We start from the raw sequence: 20805 nt of genomic DNA, 5'->3' as shown, positions 1-20805 counted from the left end.
GATCTAGCTGTTAAGGAACTAGGCTAGAAAGCAAGGAATTATGAATTCAAGTCGCACCTTAGCTATGAAAGCCACCAGGGTTCCTTTGGGCCAGTCATTCACTCTCTGTCTGATACATATCACAGTTGTTGTGGGGAAAATAAGAGGAAGAAGATCTTTTGGATTTGAGTTATTTGTAAAAAAAATAAAATAACAAGAAAAGAATAAATAAATAAATATCAGATAGATATAGATAGATAGATAGATAGATAGATAGATAGATAGATAGATAGATAGATAGATAGATACATACGTTTAGGATCAGGGATAAATTTTTATCATTATTCTTCCAAAATTTTCCATTGTTGTTCTAAACAAAGACCTTTTTTAGTGCCAGTGTGAACCAGGAGTTGTAACAAAGTGGTCAATAATCCATTGGAAAAAATGACTATGCAAGTAAATGACACACTACAGAAGAAAATATGGCCTTGATTAAATTAGAAGATACATCCCCTTCCCTTGCTTTCAACAGACTGCTTGTACCAAAATATTTGTATATGTACATCAGATCCAGTGAAATAATACATCTTGGATTTAGCTTCAATATGATTGAGAGCTCTCCAAAATCTCTTCAATAAATAGTGATCAGGAATTAAGATTGCACTTTCTTTTTTCTACAACTCCTTTGGCTAAATATTTGTAAATAGCAAACATGCATTTATTATTTATTATGGGTTACAAAAAAAGATACCTCCACAGATATATTAGCCATTAACTTTTCTGTTTGCTTAGGGTGATGAACATGTTATTGTTAAAATGAGTAAACCATTATTGAAATAACTTCTTTGTGATGGGCATCTACACAAAGATGATAAATAAATCTCTTATCTATGTGATTCCGAAGGGTCAATGGGGAACACCATGGCTCAGTGGCTAAAACACTGAGCTTGTTGATAAAAAAGATCAGCAGTTCAGTGGTTCGAATCTCAAGCGCTGCGAAATAGAGTGATTTCTACCAACCTAGTAGCTCCAAAGCCACATAAAAATGCAAATAAAAAGTAGGAACCACCTTTGGTGGGAAGGTAACAGCGTTTTGTGCACCTTTGGCATTTACTCCTACCCGCCACATGACCTGGAGACGTCTTCAGACAGCACTGGCTCATCGACTTTGAAACTGAGATAAGCACATATGTGGGAGGGGAACCTTTACCTTTAAGGGTCAATGCTGACTTGACAGAACCCAATCAAACAAAGCAAATCGATTGATCGATCAGAATATTTAATAAGGGAGTTGTAAAGAAATCATGTAAGAAATTTGACTTCCCAAGTTTACAGTTCTTCCCTTCAGCGTACAAACTGTAGCTTCTTAGTATTTTCTTTCCATCATACATATCAATACTTTTAAAAAATTTTAATAACATGCAGATTTAACATATTTGGGGGGAAAGACTTTTTATTTAGCAAAAAACACAAAATTCACATTCAATAATTCTGAACTATTCAGCTAACAGGTGAATCAAACTCTTCAAATCATTCAGGGACAGTAGTTTTCATCCACACTGGTAACCTTATACTTCCATTTTGAACTACCAGTCCTAATTCCTTCTCAAGCAGCATCAATCCTTATTTTTCCTTACCAATTGCTCCTTCTTATTTAATTCAGGCCGCATTATAATAATGTAGCATTTGGGAAGGAAAATACAACTCAGTAAACCAAAAGCAGAGGCCAATATGGAGAAAACCTCCACGGCTACCATAAATTTTCCTTTGGTGCTCAAGTAGGTGGGGATGAAGGATATCCAAACACTGCAAAACACCAACATGCTGAAAGTGATGAACTTGGCTTCATTGAAACTGTCAGGCAGATTCCGGGCAAAGAAAGCCACGGTGAAGCTGACCACGGCCAGAAGGCCCATGTAGCCCAGCACAATGTAGAACATGATTTCTGAACCTTCATTGCATTGCACTATGATCTCACCCACTTGGGAATGCTTCTCTAATTCTGGGAAAGGGGGCTTCTTCACTATCCAAACAGCACAGATGACAATCTGAATCAAAGAACAAGGCACAATGACCAAGATTGCTAGCCCCTTTCCCATCCATTTCCTCATCCTATTCCCTGGTTTTGTAGCCACAAAGGCCAGAACCACAGTGATTGTTTTGGCTAGTACACAGGAAACAGCAACGGAGAAGGTGATGCCAAACACTGCCTGCCTTAAAAGGCAAGTCCCTTTGCTAGGTCTTCCAATGAAGAAGAAGGAGCAGAGAAAACATAGGAGCAAAGAAGAGAGCAGGATACATGTAATGCTCCAGTTGTTGGCTTTCACAATAGGAGTGTTTGAATGCAACCTGAAGATCGCTATCACAATGAGCGTGGTGAGAGAAAGTAAAAGTGCTAAAGATGTCAGAGCTGCTCCCAGGCCTTCTTTATAGTACAGGTAAGTCATTACTTTAGGAATGCATTCCTGCTGGTTTGTGTTAGGATACAGATCTTCTTGGCAAGGCTCACATTCATCTGCATCTGAAGATCACAATCATAAATTCAGTATTAGAAGTTTCTACTAATATTTTTTCATACTTTTCTTCTCTTTATACATTACCTGATAGGAAAAAGTTTAGTATTAAACTCTACAAAAGTTATTGAAAACAGTGATCCCCAACTTTTTGGGCTTTGCATATCAGTGGAAGCAGCAGTGGGGAAGGGAATGTTTCTGCTCATAAATGGAACTTCACATGCTAATGGAATGGAATACAAATAGAATAGAATAGAATAGAATAGAATAGAATAGAGTAGAGTAGAGTAGAGTAGAGTAGAGTAGAGTAGAGTAGAACAGAACAGAATAGACTAGAGTTATTTATTGGCCAAGTATGATTGGACACACAAGGAATTTGTATTTGGTTCACATGCTGTCAGTCTACATAAAAGAAAAAATGCATTCATCAAGAATCATAAGATATAACAATGATAGTCACAGGTTATTAATAAACAATCAAATCATACCAGAAAATAAAACAATATAAATTGTAAAGACACAAGTAACAGGGTTATAGTCATAAGAGGGAAGACATAGTACTAGGAAGGATGAAAAGAATAATAGTAATACAGTGTTAGTAAATTATTTGACAGTGTTATGGGAATTACTGGTTTAGCAGAGTGATGGCATGTGAGAAAAAACTGTTCTTGTGCCTAGTTGTTCTGGTGTAGCATTGTTTTGAGGGCAGAAGTTGAAACAATTTATATCTAGGATATGAGGGATCTGTCGATACTTTCACAGCCCTCTTTTTGACTCATGCAGTATGAAGGTCTTCGATGGAAGGCAGGTTGGTAGCAATTGTTTTTTCTGCAGTTCTAATTCTGTTGAAGTCTGTGTCTGTATTGTTGGGTTGCAGAGCCAAACCAGACAGTTATAGAGATGCAGACGTGTATGGTCTGTCATACTTGTGTGGTCTGGTTTCAAATTAGCTTCAGCCCATGTGTTGAGATAGCATTTAAATACATTATTGAAGAACATAAATCATAATATGGTCACTAGACGTATGTAAGGGAGAACGCACAAAATTCAAAAGCACTTAGCTGAAAATTTCTGGATGTTCTTCTAGACAGATCTGATTTCCTTCACTTACCCATTTGTGTTGAGATCCTACTTGAAGGGCATTGAATACAATCATAACAACAGATTTGTTTCCCCTTCTGCATTTGTTTGCTTTGTCCAGGATAACAGCTCTCAACACAGGTAGATTTTGGCACCGTCTGTTAATATTATCAAAAGAAAAACAGTCTCTACAACAAGAAATAGCTTTCTCCTCTCACTTCTAATTCTGAATTAAATACGTTTGGAACAGATAGATTTTAGAAATAATCAATCAGGTTAACATCTTAGAAAGATTCCTAATTCCACAATAATCTGGTATTAATAACTCTTTCTGCATTATTCATTTTTTTCAATCTATTTTCCAAATTCAGCTCTCTTAACAAATCCCCTTGTCATTCTCCACATTGTGTGTGTTAAATATAGTTCATATGGCCTTGATATCAAATACAGCAAAGAATAAGAGCTCCAACCTGATGAAACTTGGGATTCCATATAATAGCACTTGCATTAATAATGAATTCTTTTCCAAATCGAACATTAGGGTCGATTCTTCCAACTTGGACTCTCTGGAAGGATTCATTTGGGAATGTCACAAAATTGATCAGGTCATAGCCTGTTGCCAAGTCCCTATCTTCATTGAGAAATATTTCATCTCCAACGTTATTGTTAAAGTGGACATATCTCAAAAATGAATTAAGCTAGAAGGAAAGGAGAAAAGTAGTTACTACTCTGAAAGGGTCTGGGACAATTCAGCATTGTCACAACTCACTGCAGCCATCTTGCTGTTGGACAACTCTTCATGGGACAAGAGTTACAATTCATTCTCCAGAGACTTACTTCTCTCTTTTTTTTAATGATGTGGAGAAATACTTTGCTTCAAAGAAATTAAGCAATTGTCAGTTCATCAGTTTTTATTTCTATTTAAATCACAATTAACTTACATTTTTCTAAAGCACTGCAGCTACAAGCAATCATACAATTTAGGCCCATGATGGCACGTAGAGTCATTTCTGAGGGTGTGCAAGGTGTTACCCTGTCAGCACCAGTGCAGATGCATGTGCTGGCCAGCTGATTTTCGGCCTTGATTTTTGGCCATTTTTTGCCCTCCAGAGGCTTTCCTGAAACCTACTGAAGCCTCGGGAGGGAGAAAAATGGCCTAATGGGCAACCCAAAAGTCCATTCCCCAACTTCCGTTTTGCATTTTGGGCCATTTTTCTCCCTCCTAGAAAGCCTTTGGAGCCTGGGGAGGATGAAAAACAGGCCTACTGAGACCACTGGAAGTTGGAAAATTGGCTGTTTGTGGCCTCCAGAGGGACTCCATGGATGGAGAGGCCATTGTCACTCTCCCTTGGCTCTTAGAAAGCTGTACATGCAAGTGCGGGACAGGAGTTGTCTCCCACACATGTGCAAGGGGCACGGCACAGGGGGGCATCAAATTATGCAGGTGGGCTTGTGTGTGTGTGCAATAGTATGTACAAACATGCTTTTGGCATTCAAGGCAAAAAAGGTTCACCAACACTGATTTAGGCCCTTTCACTCATTTGAGAGCAGTAATCAATCCTTACTTGTTTCTTCCTCTTCTCATAATGGAATTAAGTATCTGGTTGTTTCTGTTAAGTCAAAACCTCAGAACAGATTAAATCCATTCTTTCCTATGGTGCTAAATTTAGCATTGATTTTGATCTATTTTATTGGCACACCTGGATTCTCAATTCCCATTTCTCTTTAGATATTTTTATCAGCTATCTCCCTTCTCTCAACATTCTTCTAAAAGCATTTGCTTGCTTTTCTTTGCAGGTTCTGTTTACTAGATTTTCTCTATTGTTACATCATATGTGATTTTCTTATAGTTCTATTTTGATTCCTAAATTATTTTGGTTTCATGAATTGACCAATCTACTTGTGAGTACCTGCCAGGGAGGAACTTTTTGGAGACTCCATTGGTCTTGCTTTCTCCTTCTCCTCTGCTTGTTCCTCCAGGCATACAAAGCATGGAGAGAATGTGCCACCAGATACACAGCATTGTAGATGCTATAGCTCCTGCCAGACATGCCCATTTCAAAGACAGAATCAGGAAGGGTCTCCAGCTTCTCTTCCCCAGTGCATTTTTTCATTTTCTCCCCATATAATACATGGATATTGAGGGAGCAGAAGAATATTGTTGTCCAGAATTCAGATAGGAAATAAATTGTAGACTTCAGAGGATTTATTTTCTCAAGAAAATTCTGAAATTCTGGCACAACTTTGGTATGGAGTGAGAATGACAGGGTACCATTGAAGGACTTTTTGCTAAATCGTCTCGCAGATTTTTGAGCAGTGAAATCCCATTCATATGTTGTGATCCACACCTTTTCCAGAGGCTCGTTATGGCCTATTTCCATTGAGTATAAAACCATCTGTAATCCCGCTAGAGACTGACCATTTCCATATACAAGGAACACATTGGTTTTACTTTGGGAAATAACAGATTGAATTTGAAGGATATTTTTCTCAAGTATCTCTCTTAATAAGAAGAGTGACATAATTGGGATTATCTGTATGCCAGCTATGCAGATATTATTTTGTAACAGCATGGGTCTCAGGGTTCGAAGAAAATTTTCACTACTTTCATCATCTGAAACAATTAGACTAATCCAATTCCATCCAAAATATTTCAGAAGGTTAACTATCCCCATGTATTGAAGAGCTTCATTGGGAACCATACGGTAGAAAGAAGGAAAACCATTTTTGTCTCTCAATGTGAGATCAAATGACCCATAACTAACCTTGCGTCAGAAACATATTGAATCAAAGAAAAACATTCAGTTTTGTATAAACTGTTTTTAAATACCTCCTAATATTAGATCCAAATTTATTTTAATATTCTTAAAAATCCATTATAGTGTATTATTTGGTTGGTGGATGGGCTCATATGGTCGATGGGTGGTCCTTTTGAAGGTGGTCACTATGAGTCAACGTCAACTTGATGGCACATAGTCAGACAATCAATCAATGTATTTAATTTGGAACTCATAACGTGGAAAGAAATTTGATTTGTCAAATTTACATTTCAATCCTGCAGCTATCTAAGTGTAATTTCTTTCGAGTTTTTGAAATCACCATAAATATAAAATGATAATTTAAACAATAGAAGAATTTACCTTTCCCACTGAGACTTAATAGTTATTCTCCTTTTCCTTCTATATACCTATTTCCAAAGACTTACCTGTGGTACTTTGTAAGGTCTGAAGATGTTGGCCATGTGAATAGAATTTTCTGAGGTGAGTCCCCCAATGGTGGCCATGACTTTCTCTTCACGGTAATAATTGAATGGAGCCCCTTGTCTGAGAAACAGAAGATCCAAAGTAGTCCAAGTAGTTCTCCATGGGTTGTAAGCATTGTCATAAATCTTGGACCCTAAAGTGTTGTTGGGCAACAGATCAGGATTCTTGTTGACTTCTTTAATGGCAAACACAAAGGCAAGCACATGCTGATAGTTTTTAGGGATTATACTGCCAAGAGAATTTTGAGTGTTAGATTTTAAGGACTGATATAATTACGTGACTTGTAGATCATTGTTTGCCCATAGAGCTCAAGCAATAGTTTTTTTCTCTATATGATGGGAAACTCTTTCTGATATAAATGGTCCAGATATTCCCCTAAAGAAAAGTGAATAGGTTTCTTATTTCTCTTCTGTCATTAATGCCTATATATATATATCTATAGATCTTAGGTTTTTTTAATTAATACTATTGTCTTTGTTCTTTATTATATATCTCAGTTGTGCAATTGATCCAAGTCTCAGTGCCACAAAGAAACTAAGATCTTAAATCAGAGGTAATGGGGAATATAGGCAGACAGAAAGAGAGGATCTAATCTTCCAGGTACAACATATAAGGATATACCAGAGGATCTAATTTGTACAAAGAGAAACATTTGGGCTCTTAGCAAATCCATCTTACACATACAGTTCAGTAGGATATCTATGTGTTTTCAATCAATAGTTAATAACTGAAATCTGCCCCCAATTAAATTTCTGCTTTTCATGTGCTTGGCATATAAAATGGAGAAGATTAGAAAACACAACAAGAGATGTATCAATATTTAAAAAGAGTCATTTATATGATGAAAGCAAGAATGATCATCAAACCCCAACAGGATCTTCCAAGAATGAAAAACCACTTAGGTTTTTTTAAGGGAAGAATTCCATGAGGTAAGAGACACCTTAGATAAAAATGAAGAATTACTTACTAAGCTTGGGTTGGTGAAGAAATTGGATGTTCCCTAAACTTCTGTTCCTTATAATTACCAAGTGTCATGGATACAAATTCTCCTATTATAATTTCATCTGAAGGACTTGAGGGATGTGTGGAAGGTTTTCTATGGTAAGGATCCTTCAGGTTCAGACATTTTCTGGAGGAATCATTGGACTTTACAAGCAGGAAGAGGATGAGCAGAAGAGCTGGGAGCTCCTGAGAAAAGCCCCATCCCAATCTTACCACCATGATAAACAAGCACCCACCATCTTCATCAAAAATTCGTGAAAGTAAAGTGAATTGTTCTGTGTCAAATTCAGATCACAAAGAGAGATGCAAAAGACCTTTTATGCACTAAGTTCAACTTGTCAGAGCTGAACTGGCTTTGCAGCCATTGATATGCTGCTACCTCTCACAAATTTCTTCCATTAATCACTATCATTATGACAGTTGCAGGGCACCAAATCCCTGTTGACAAAGATGTTGGTCTCAGCACAAAATTTGTGTTGTATACCACCCAGAGTCACATTGTTTGAGTTAGACAGAATCTATTTATTTATTTATTCTGTGTCTTTATAACTTCAGCAACCTGCTGATGTGCGTTGGGCTGAGAGAGAGAGCAAGTTGCCCAAAGTCACCCAGCTGGTTTTAATAACTAAGTCTGGACTAGAAATCATGGTCTCTTGGTTTCTAGCCTGATGCCTTAAACCTTAGACATGGGTGTCAAACTCACAGCATCAATTGATGTCACGTGACATATTGTAACATTTTCCCCTTTGCGGAGCTGGGGTGGGTGTGGCCCATGGATGATGCATCCAGCTCATCGGCTGCCAATTTGACACTCCTGCATTAGGCAATAGAGACTCTTACAAATTGAGCAAGTAAATAAATCAGCAACAAGATGCTTCTCTTCCCTTATTCTTCCACTGTGGTAATTAAAAATTAATCAATGGTGATATACATCAGGAAAGGGATAAAAGCAAAACATATATATGCAGATACAAAGGGAAGAGTAGAGATAATTGAAATAATTGTAGATCAAAAAAGTCTGTTATTAGCAGCTACCTAGGCTCCTAATAAGAATCAAAAGGAAATCTTTAGAAAAGTTCATGACTGGATTATAGGGATCAAAAAAGATAATATATGTTTAACTGGCTATTATAATGTGATTGTAGATATAAAGAAGGATTATGCCAGTGAACAGAAAAATAATGGCGGGGGGAGAATCTTCCTTAAACCCTTTTTGTAATGGCAGAGGAACTAAATTTAATAGACCTTTGGAGAACACTTTGTCCAGAAGAAAGTAAAATTACATTCTATTCTAATCCTGATAGATCCTGGTCAAGGATCAATATGATATGGATAAACATAAAACTAGATAAGGAAATAAAGGCAGTAGAGATTCAGCCAAATACTTGGGCAGATCATAATCCCCTTGTAATAATATGGAAAGGGCAAAAAAGGGAGGAAGATGGACATTGAAACCACAAACTGTAAAACAAAGTGAATATATTAAATTACAAAAGAATTAGAATTATTCTTTCAGGTCAATAAGAAATGATATACCTCATTTAAAAACTTATGAGCATATATAAGAGGACTAACAATAGTTTGCACTGCTAAGAAAAATAAGGAGAAAGAGAAAGATTACAATACACTACAGGAGATTAAATAGTTAGAAGCCCAACTACAAAATATTTGTGAACATTATTGCAGAAAGAATGAAGAAATTATTAAATGAAAATATACATTCAAACCAAAATGGATTCTTACCAATGAGAGAAATAAGAAATAATAAGAATAGTAATTAATATATTGGAATATTATGAGGCCTAGCCAGAAAAACAGGCAGCACTGGTCTTTTTAGATGCTCAAAAAGCCAACCCAGGAAGAAAGAGTAATAATAAATGGGTAGATTATAAAACCATTAGAAATAATGAATGGTGTATGACATGGATGTCCACTGTCACCTCTACTCTTTATTTTGACGTTAGATTTTATTAATAAGAATCAGATCAATTTAAACACAAAAAATATAAGGTCCAGGCATTTGCTGATGACCTGGTATTCTTCATAGAAGAACCATTGGAATCGGGACCAATGCTAATACAAGAAATAGAAAAATACAGAGAAGTACAAATACAATTAATAAGGTGAAAACTAAAATGCTAATTAAAAACCTAACAGTCCAACAGAACAGAGAGTTAGAGAAGGAAATGGGGCTGTGAATCGCAAAGAAGGTCAAATATCTAGGTATTTCGCTAATGGCGAGATGCTCCTCAATAAAATATGACAATTACCTCATCCTATTCCAACAAATGAAGAAAGACTTAGAAGTATGGGGAAAAGTACAATTATCGTTGTTAGGAAAAATTGCGACCGTTAAGATGAATATTCTACTTAAATTACTTCATTTATTCCAAACAATTCCCATGAAACTGGATAAAAAAATTATTCACAGATTTAAATAAAATAACCATAAAATTTGTTTGGGCAGATAAAAAAGCACGAATAAAATTAACTGCATTGCTGGACAGCAGGAGTGGAGGTGGCTTTGGACCCCCAGAATGGGAAACTTATTACAAAGCGGCAAGTTTAGTATGGATTAGAGAATGGGTATATCTAAAAAACATGAGATTTTTAATCTTGGAAGGGCACGACCTACAGACAGGGTGGCATGCCTCCATGTGGAATACCAGAAGCAAGTTACATGCATATTTTTACAGACACATATTGAGGGATTTGTTGATATGAACATGGGAGGAAATTAAAAGTAAACATTATATGGAAATCCTGGGCTGGTTATTGATTATGGAGGCAATGATCCACCCCAATACACTAGACATAGTTAGAATGGCCAAACACTATGAAATTTTAGACACCCAAGGAACACTAAAAACTAATAAGGAATTAAGAGATCAGGGAGTGATTATAGACTGGTGACCATATCTTCAACTACGATCTAGAAATAAAAAAGACTGAGAGGAATTTGGAATTGATATAGAACCAAAGCAATTAGACAAACTGCTGTTAGGTACAGATGAGAAATTAATATCAAAGATATACAATTATTTACCAAATTTTGACATCACAGAGGAAATAGTAAAGGACCAATGATAGCCTAGGCTAAAAAGTTTGCTCATAATATTCAGATGGAAGATTGGGAAAGAATTTGGAATAAAAATTACACAATAACAAAATCTGTTGCGTACAAAGAAAACCAATACAGAATGTTTTAACATTGGTATTTAGCCCCCACGACATTGGCAAAAGTGTATCCAAACTTAAATCCAAACTGTTGGAAATGTAAATAGGCACAGTGTACCTTCTTTCATGCATGGTGGTTATGGACAAAGCTAAAAAATATTGGACTAAAATACAAAAATGTTTACAGGAAATTACAAATAGTGCTAAATAGAGCTAAAGCCATAATTTCCTATTAAGGGAAAGTATACAAAAGAGGTAAAATATTTAATTTTGCACATAATTACACAGCGAGAATAGCACTCGCAAAATGTTGGAAAAGTGATACCATGCCAACAGACTGCTTGATAATCCAAAAGATTCTTGATTGTGCAGAGATGGATAAACTCACTTTGGAGTTAAGGGACAAGGAAGACTCAGAATATTATACAGTTTGGGAAAACTGGTATCAATGGATTAATAATAGGAATATGAAATGTACAGCTTAGAAACATAGATGTATAAATATCAGAATAATTGGGAATGTAAAAAATGCATTTGAATAACAAATGTTTATGTTAGTACTGTCAAAAAGGATCATAATTTATACAAAATTATTTTTAAAGGTATTTGTATTTTAATGTTTTAAATTTTCAATAACAGGTTTTTTTTCTTTAAAAAAAAGAATTCCATTTTGGTCCAACATATGATTCTTGCCATCGTCAACATATATAATGAGAAACTTCCAATTTTCTCCCAAGTTCTTCATCCAATAATCCTAACAGAAATCCTTCTGGTTTAAATTGTTTTAAGAATCTTGGTATATAGACAAAGTCTGGCTTTTTATCAAAGTAGTATCTTTACTTTCCAGAAGACAATATTGGCTTCATTAAATTAATTAAATTGAGCTTGCTGGCATGCATAGATTGATTTAATCCCTTGAATAAATTTCTCCTCAGACAATGTCTTCTAGAACTTTAAACATGAAGATTCAATTTAAATTGTCAAAGATTTTCTCTGCATCTACAAATACCAATACTGTTTATTTATCATTATGATACTGTATTCAATAGCATCAAAAACAATTCTCACATTTTACTCTCTTGTAAGTCCAAACACATATTGATTTACATGGCTAAAGATCTGTATTCAATCATTCAGCTAATATTGTAGTAAAAAGTTTATAGTCATTATTTAATTATGAAATCAGTTTATAATTGTTCATCAAAGTTGTATCTTGGCCTTATCAATAAAGAAAAATGGGTTTCTTTCTAAGACCGGGAAATCCTAGATCCCTGCAATATAGAATTCATTAAATCTTTCAGTGACTGTAGAAGCTGGTCTTCAGAACCTTTATAGTATTAATTCAAAAGACAATCTGACCTAACACTTTGCCTATTTTTAACTTTTGAATGGCATCATCTACTGGCATTTCAAAGGTAACATAGCAAGAAATCACTAAGGCCATGCCTATATCCAAATTATTAGCAAAGCATTCATTCAACTTCTTTCATTATCCTCTATAAAAATTTCCTCCTGATAAAATATTCCGTATATAGGAATTACAAAAAAGACTGATAGAGTTGGAAAAGTCATAAGCCTATGACAAATGTCACTGACAGGTTACCTCTTTTTGCTATTTACTTAATCAACATTCTCTGCATATCTTTGGGTTTCACTTGAGAGGCAGTTTGATCTAGCTGTTAAAGAACTAGGCTAGAAAGCAAGGAATTATGAATTCAAGTCGCACCTTAGCTATGAAAGCCACCAGGGTTCCTTTGGGCCAGTCATTCACTCTCTGATACATATCACAGCTGTTGTGGGGAAAATAAGAGGAAGAAGATGTTTTGGATATGAGTTATTTGTAAAAAAAAATAATAACAAGAAAAGAATAGATAGATGGATGGATGGATGGATAGATAGATAGATAGATAGATAGATAGATAGATAGATAGATAGATAGATAGATAGATAGATAGATAGATAGATAGATAGATAGATTTAGGATCAGGGATAAATTTTTATCATTCTTCAATTGTTTTAAGAATCTTGGTATATAGACAAAAGTCTGGCTTTTTATCAAAGTTTTTTTGGATACTCTTATCTAATTTTCTTTTTAACTTTTGTAATATGTCTTTTTTTAATGTTGTATGCCGCCCTGAGTCCTTTGGGTGAAAGGCGGCATATAAATCCAATAAACAAACAAACAACAAACAATAAACAAAGTAGTATCTTGACTTTCCATAAGGCAATATTGGCTTCAATAAATTACTTAAATTGAACTTGCTGGCATGCATAGATTGATTTAATCCCTTGAATAAATTTCTCCTCAGTCCATGTCTTCCAAAACTTTAAACATGAAGATTTAATTTAAATTGTCAAAGATTTTCTCTGCAACTACAAATATCAATGCTGTTTATTTATCATTATGATACTGTATTCAGTAGCATCCAAAATACTTTTATAGTATTAATTCAAAAGACAATCTGACCTAACACTTTGCCTGTTTTTAACTTTTGAATGGCATCATCTACCAAAGGTAGCATAGCAAGCAATCATTAAGGCCATGCCTTTCACCAAATTATTATCAAAGCATTCATTCAACTTCTTTTCTTATCTTCTATAAAAATTTCCTCCTGATAAAGTAGCCTCATTTCCATCTGAATCTTGAAACATTTCTTTTAATTGTTTTCAAGAGTTGATTTGACTTCAAAAGAATTTGGCAATAAAATTTTAGAACTGGAAATTTTACCTAAATCTTTTTTTAGATCACAATCCAGACTGAATCCATAATTCAGTCCCTCCTGGATCCATGAATGTCCAACTAGACAAAGCATCTTGAAATCTAAGCCTAGAGAGCACTCCACCAAGGCATGTTCCATTGGCCATATTCTGGCTAGAAATCAGTGAAAGAAATTTTAAATGTAAATTCAAGTCCTAAAAAATATATTTTATAATAAACAGCAAAAGTGTGGTTAGAATGTTGATTTGGAAAGTAAAACAGACTAAAAGTATCCACATACAATTGAAGTAGTATTTTTGAATTAGTTATAAGAATCCAACCCATGGGGAAATGAGGTGGGGGGGTTGCATTCTTGTAAACAAAAGTATAGGATGAGTCTTTGAGAGTTCAATGCTAGAGGGAACCAGAAAACACTATGTTTACAAATAAAAGATAAGAACATTTAAGTTTGGCTTAATAATACAAGATGAAGCAAAATATTTTAACATTCAAGATGTTAAGGGATATTTAACCCAAAGGTGAATTTCTGCCTGCCACTTTAGAAACATTGTGTTTGAAAGATGTCATGGAAATGGAACAACTTTTACCTGACAAGGCTGAGATGCTGTGGCCTGCCAGCAGCCAGCGGAGTTGGTGGCAGACTCAAAGAGTGAGAAAGTTGGGTTGGAACATGGGCCACTCCTGGAGTCTGGGGAAGGCTCTGATGAGGGCTCTGTGTGGGAGGGAGATAGGGCCCAGGGCCATCTGACAGTTATCAGTTGTCTTCGGAGTTGGATATCAGAAGAACAGCTGGAGCCTGTTCCTGATGAGTGCGTGCACAGAGCTGCCAGGAAAAAGGAACAGCTAAGTAACGGAAGCTGACTTGGGAGTAAAAGCACAGGTGGGTGATAAATGGCCCCTCCCAGAGTCAATAAAGATGAGGAAATGGGTGGGGAGTTTGCAGGATACACTTAATTCAATTCATTACAGTGAAGATTTGTTTACTGATATTTCAACATATCTAACTGTTTGTTCCTTTTTATATATTATTGGATATGAAAATTCTTTAATCGTTGATATCCAGACTGGAATTTTATAGTAGTGTAATCTTTTAACCTTTTCCCAGTTTAATAACAAGGCCTCCCTTATATAATGTCTTCTAAAATAGCCATGTGCTTTAGTTCCTTTATACCATAAAAAAGCATGCCATCCCAACAGTAAATCATGACCTTCTACATTCAATAGTCTAGAGTTTTTTAGTGTTATCCACTCCTTAATCCACAACAAATTTGTTGTTTGGTAATATAACTTCCAATCAGGTAAGCCCAGTCCTCCTCTAGTTCTAGCATCTTGTAACAATTTGAGTTTTATTGTTGTATCAAACCTGCTATCCATATTCCTTTATTCTTTCTAATAATTTAGGTGATGTTTCTAGTGGGTCTTCAAGAATAAAAACCAAATCATCTGCAAACGCTTATAGCTTATATTCTTCTTTTTTAATTTTCATTCCTCTTATTTCTTCTTCTCTAATCTTTCTATTTAAAACTTCTAATGTTAAGACAAAGAGTAACGGTGATAATGAGCAACCTTGTCTCGTACCTCTCTTTATTTCAATAGAATCTGTCAATTCTCCATTTACTATTATCTTTGCTGTTTGTTTATGATATACCATTTCTATGCTTTGAATAAATTTCTTACCAAAATTCATCTGCTCCACTTGTAGAAACATAAATTGCCAGTTCACATTGTAGAAGGCCTTCTGTGCGTCAAGAAACATCAAAGCCATTTGTTTTTCGGGATGAGCCTCATAATATTCCAAAGTATTCAAAATCATTCTCATATTGTATTTAATTTGTCTCTGGGATAAAAAAAACATTTTGATCTGAGTGGATAAAGAATAGTAGGTAATATATTGAAATATTATGAGGCCTTCCCAGAAAAACAGGCATCCCTGGTCTTTTTAGATGCTCAAAAAGCCTTTGATAAGGTAAAATGGCAATTCATTACCCAACAAATAAAAGAAATGAAGTTTGGAGAGAAATTTGAAAATATAAGAGATTCAATTTACTCTACCCAGGAAGGAGGAGTAATAATAAATGGGAAGATTACAAAACAATTTGAAATAATGAAGGGTGTATGACATGGATGTCCACTGTCACCTCTACTCTTTATTTTGACATTAGATTTTATTAATAAGAATCAGATCAACTTAAACAAAAAAATATAAGGTCCAGGCATTTGGAATTGATATACAACCAAAGCAATTAGACAAACTGCTGCAAAATATTTTAACATTCAAGATGTTAAGGGATATTTAAACAAAAGGTGAATTTTATGTCTGCCTGCCTCTTTAGATAGATTGTGTTTGAAAGATGTCATGGGAAAGGAACAACTTTTATCTCATAAAGCTGAACTTTGTGGCCCGCCAGCAGCCAACAGAGTTGGTGGCAGACTGAAAGAGTGAAAAAGTTGGGGAGGAACATGGGCCACTCCTGAAGTCTGGGGAAGGCTCTGTGTGGGAGGGAGATAGGGCCCAGGGCCATCTGACAGTTATCAGCTGTCTTCGGAGTCGGATATCAGAAGAACAGGTGGAGCCTGTTCCCAATGAGTGCGTGCACATAGCTGCCAGGAGAAGGGAACAGCTAAGTATCAAAGGCTGACTTGGGCATAAAAGCACAGGTGGAGGGTAAATGGCCCCTTCCATAGGGAATAAAGAGAAGCAAAAGGGGTGGGGAGTTTGCAGGAGACACTTAATTCAATTCATTACAGTGAAGATTTGTTCCTGACTTCTTGCCAAGCAATTGCTACTACAGTGTGGCGTTTGGAAGATATCAGCCTGGCAGCTCTCCAAACCTGATAAAGGTCTGTAGTTGTGAAATCTCTTGAAAGACTGTTTGCCGGGACTTTCCTGGAGAGGAAATCTCTTTAAACTAAATAAAAGAGGGATGAGGAGACTGCTTCATGATCTAGGTCAGAACATGATGCTGATCTGAGAGTATGTTTAAAAATGAGAACCTACAAGAATGTTATGGAAAATGATGCTGCACTTCATATACAATTGAAAACAGGTGTTATTTCAATAATTAAAAGGAATAGAGAAATAACAAAAGAAAAAATATTCTTTTTTCTCATTTAATGACCCTGTAATAGCTTGCATCAGGGTAGAGTTGGGACGACTGAACAGAGATAAAGCATTTAATGGCTGGTTGCCCTTCCTGATGCCTACAGGGAGATCAGAGCAAACAATTACTCATTGCACCCACAGAAAGAAATATCTACCGCTGCCTAGGATCCAATTCACAGCCTCCCAAGTGTGAGGTTAGAGCTCCACCTCTAGGCCACAGTACTGCTCAAAAAAAATGTCTATGGAGATTCTCAGTCATCCAAGTCATGGTTGAAACAACGGTCCTTTTTTCAAGAGGAAACTGGACTTTACGGTCCAGTTGCCTCTTGAAAAAGCACCTTTGGTATGTGCTGAAAAAAAGAGTATTCAATAATTCCATATATAGGAATTACAAAAAAGACTGATAGAGTTGGAAAAGTCATAGGCCTATGACTCATCGCCTATGTTTGGGTTCAAATTCTATAAATCTGTTTAATAAATAAAAGCAGACAAATGTCACTGACAGATTACCTCTTTTTGCTATTTACTTAATCAACATTCCCTGCATATACTTGGGTTTCACTTGAGAGGCAGTCTGATCTAGCTGTTAAGGAACTAGGCTAGAAAGCAAGGAATTATGAAATCAAGTCGCACCTTAGCTATGAAAGCCACCAGGGTTCCTTTGGGCCAGTCATTCACTCTCTGTGATACATATCACAGTTGTTGTGGGGAAAATAAGAGGAAAAGAATCTTTTGGATATGAGTTATTTGTAAAAAAGAAAATAACAAGAAAAGAATAAATAAATAAATATTGGATGGATGGATGGATGGATGGATGGATGGATGGATGGATGGATGGATAGATAGATAGATAGATAGATAGATAGATAGATAGATAGATAGATAGATAGATAGATAGATAGATAGATAGATATAGTTAGGATCAGGGATAGAAATTTTTATCATTATTCTTCCAAAATTTTCCATTGTTGTTCTAAACAAAGACCTTTTTTAGTGCCAGTGTGATCCAGGAGTTGTAATAAAGTGGACAATAATCCATTGGAAAAAGGGACTATGCAAGTAAATGACACAATACAGAAGAAAATATGGCCTTGGTTAAATTAGAAGATACATCCCCATCCCTTGCTTTCAATAGACTGCTTGTACCAAAATATTTCTATATGCACATCAGATCCAGTGAAATAATACATCTTGGATTTAGCTTCAATTGATTGAGAGCTCTCCAAAATCTCTTCAAAAGATAGTGATCAGGAATTAAGTTTGCACTTTGTTTCTACTACCACTCCCAAGGCTAAATATTTATAAATAACAAACATGCATTTATTATTTATTGTGAGTTACAAAAAAAGATACCTCCACAGATATATCAGCCATTAACTTTTTTGTTTGCTTAGGATGATGAACATGTTATTGTTAAAATGAGTATTATTGAAATAATTTCTTTGTGATGGGCATCTACGTAAAGAGGATAAATAAATCTCTTATCTGTGTGATTCCTAAGAGTCAATGAGGGACACCATGGCTCAGTGGCTAAGATGCTGAGTTTATTGATAAAAAAAGGTCAGCAGTTCAGCGGTTTGAATCTCTAGCGCCGTGAAACAGAGTGATTTCTGTTACTTGTCCCAGCTTCTGCCAACCTAGCAGTTCTAAAGCACATAAAATGCAAATAAAAAGTAGGAACCACCTTCGGTGGGAAGGTAACAGCGTTTTGTTCACCTTCGGCATTTACTCCTACCTGCCACATGACCCTTGAGATGTCTTCAGACAGTGCTGGCTCATCGACTTTGAAACAGAGATAAGCACATATGTGGGAGGGGAACCTTTACCTTTAAGGGTCAATGCTGACTTGACAGAACCCAATCAAACAAAGCAAATCGATTGATCAATCAGAATATTTAATAAGGGAGTTGAAAAGAAATCATGGAAGAAATTTGACTTCCCAAGTTTACATTTTTTCCCGTCAGCGTACAAAGTGTAGTTTCTTAGTATTTTCTTTCCTTGACAAGGAATCATCATAGATATCAATACTTTTAAATACTTTTCATGTGGTAGGTAGGAGTAAATGCCGAAGGTGAACAAAACGCTGTTACCTTCCCACCGAAGGTGGTTCCTACTTTTTATTTGCATTTACATTTAATAACATGCAGATTTAACATATTTGGGGGGAAAGACTTTTTATTTAGCAAAAACCACAGATTTCACGTTCAATAATTCTGAACTAATTCTGAACTTATCAATCTTTATTTTTCCTTACCAATTGCTCCTTCTTATTTAATTCAGGCCGCATTATAATAATGTAGCATTTGGGAAGGAAAATACAACTCAGTAAACCAAAAGCAGAGGCCAATATGGAGAAAACCTCCACGGCTACCATGAATTTTCCTTTGGTGCTCAAGTAGGTGGGGATGAAGGATATCCAAACACTGCAAAACACCAACATGCTGAAAGTGATGAACTTGGCTTCATTGAAACTGTCAGGCAGATTCCTGGCAAAGAAAGCCACGGTGAAGCTGACCACGGCCAGAAGGCCCATGTAGCCCAGCACAATGTAGAACATGATTTCTGAACCTTCATTGCATTGCACTATGATCTCACCCATTTGGGAATGCTTCTCTAATTCTGGGAAAGGGGGCTTCTTCACTATCCAAACAGCACAGATGACAATCTGAATCAAAGAACAAGGCACAATGACCAAGATTGCCAGCCTCTTTCCCATCCATTTCCTCATCCTATTCCCTGGTTTTGTAGCCACAAAGGCCAGAACCACAGTGATTGTTTTGGCTAGTACACAGGAAACAGCTATGGAGAAGGTGATGCCAAACACAGCCTGCCTTAAAAGGCAAGTCCCCTTGCTAGGTCTTCCAATGAAGAAGAAGGAGCAGAGAAAACATAGGAGCAGAGAGGCAAGCAGGATACATGTGATGCTCCAGTTGTTGGCTTTCACAATAGGAGTGTTTGAATGCAACCTGAAGATTGCTATCACAATGAGCGTGGTGAGAGAAAGAAAAAGTGCCAAAGATGTCAGAGCTGCTCCCAGGCCTTCTTTATAGGACAGGTAAGATTCATTTGCGCATGTGCGAAGGAATATGGCTGCCGGGCTTTTCGCTCTGGCGTTCACATGGGAAAAATAGCCAAAGAAGTGAAATTGCCCCCAGAAATCGAGCTTGAGAGAGACCAGGGCACGGGCGATTTCTCGGAGGGTCTGGTGCTGGCAACGGACTGGAGAGATTTTGCTCTCCAAGGCTGCCTTCCACGAAAAACGCCGACGCCGCTCGGAGGTGCCCGGAAGACGCCGCGGCTCAGCTGATTAGTGAGGCGCTTAAAGACACCGCCCGGGTGCCATTCGGAGCCTGAAGAGAGATCAGGGCACGAGCGATTTTACGGAGAGTCTGGTGCAGGCAGCGGACTGGAGAGATTCTGCTCTCCGAGGCTGCCTTTTGCGAAAGACGCTGACGCCGTTCGGGGACGCCCGGAAGACGCCGCGGCCCAGCTGATTTAGCGCGGCGTTTAAAGACACCGCCCGGGTGCCGCTTGGAAGGCGTTGCGGCCCAAGTCGGCCAGAGACGTTGGGTAACTATTGTTGGAGGTTCGTTGTGACCCGGCTGACCTGAGAGAGCCTTGACTCTCCTCCACTTGCTGGCTGAGAGAATCTCCCCCCCCCCTTTATGTTACTTTCTTGTCTCGTCTGTGTTTTGGCTGCTGTGGACTTGCATTGGATTATTCATCGCCCCGGGGAGAAGGCGGTTAGCCTGGAACAGCACTGGGAGAGAATGGGAGGCTGTCTTCATCTGCTGCTATTGCACCCCCCTTCCTCTCCCCTCGGCTTGGCCTCCCCTGTTGGTGCATTCCCCCCTCCACTGGGCCGTCGCCATCGCAGGGCCTTTTGCTGGGCGAGATTAGACTCCTCTTGGAATGCGGCTTTTGGACTTCTTGGAGTATATCTTCATCTGCTCTTTTATCTGCACTTTC

At 37.0% G+C, this 20805-nt stretch overlaps 2 protein-coding genes across 2 annotated transcripts; both read right to left on the bottom strand.

Moving 5' to 3' along the window:
• Nucleotides 1-1595: 1595 nt before the first annotated feature.
• On the bottom strand, nucleotides 1596-8056 carry LOC116521633 (vomeronasal type-2 receptor 26-like). The gene is made up of 5 exons (XM_032236294.1): nucleotides 7803-8056; nucleotides 6778-7063; nucleotides 4043-4270; nucleotides 3604-3730; nucleotides 1596-2500 (listed from the first exon to the last, which is right to left on the bottom strand). Exons 1-5 carry the CDS (start codon nucleotides 8054-8056, stop codon nucleotides 1596-1598), a joined length of 1800 nt encoding a protein of 599 aa, XP_032092185.1.
• An 11013-nt stretch (nucleotides 8057-19069) lies between these two features.
• On the bottom strand, nucleotides 19070-20561 carry LOC116521632 (vomeronasal type-2 receptor 26-like). Its single transcript, XM_032236293.1, has 2 exons — nucleotides 20509-20561; nucleotides 19070-19943 (listed from the first exon to the last, which is right to left on the bottom strand). Exons 1-2 carry the CDS (start codon nucleotides 20559-20561, stop codon nucleotides 19070-19072), a joined length of 927 nt encoding a protein of 308 aa, XP_032092184.1.
• Nucleotides 20562-20805: the final 244 nt, after the last annotated feature.

This window comes from Thamnophis elegans, chromosome Z (genome assembly GCF_009769535.1).
Source record: "Thamnophis elegans isolate rThaEle1 chromosome Z, rThaEle1.pri, whole genome shotgun sequence".
Classification (NCBI taxonomy): Eukaryota; Metazoa; Chordata; class Lepidosauria; order Squamata; family Colubridae; genus Thamnophis; species Thamnophis elegans.
The sequence above is the reverse complement of the archived record's forward strand: the minus strand, read 5'-3'. Positions and strand labels throughout refer to the sequence as shown.

Coding starts and splice junctions, on each gene's coding strand:
- LOC116521633 (XM_032236294.1), bottom strand. CDS start 8,056: ATGGTGGTAAGATTGGGATGGGGCTTTTCTCAGGAGCTCCCAGCTCTT. Junction 4,271..6,777: donor GACCTTACAAAGTACCACAG/GTAAGTCTTTGG, acceptor CTTTCCTTCTAG/CTTAATTCATTTTTGAGATA. Junction 3,731..4,042: donor GGAATCCCAAGTTTCATCAG/GTTGGAGCTCTT, acceptor TAATATTAACAG/ACGGTGCCAAAATCTACCTG.
- LOC116521632 (XM_032236293.1), bottom strand. CDS start 20,561: ATGAATAATCCAATGCAAGTCCACAGCAGCCAAAACACAGACGAGACA. Junction 19,944..20,508: donor AACACAGACGAGACAAGAAA/GTAACATAAAGG, acceptor TGTGAACGCCAG/AGCGAAAAGCCCGGCAGCCA.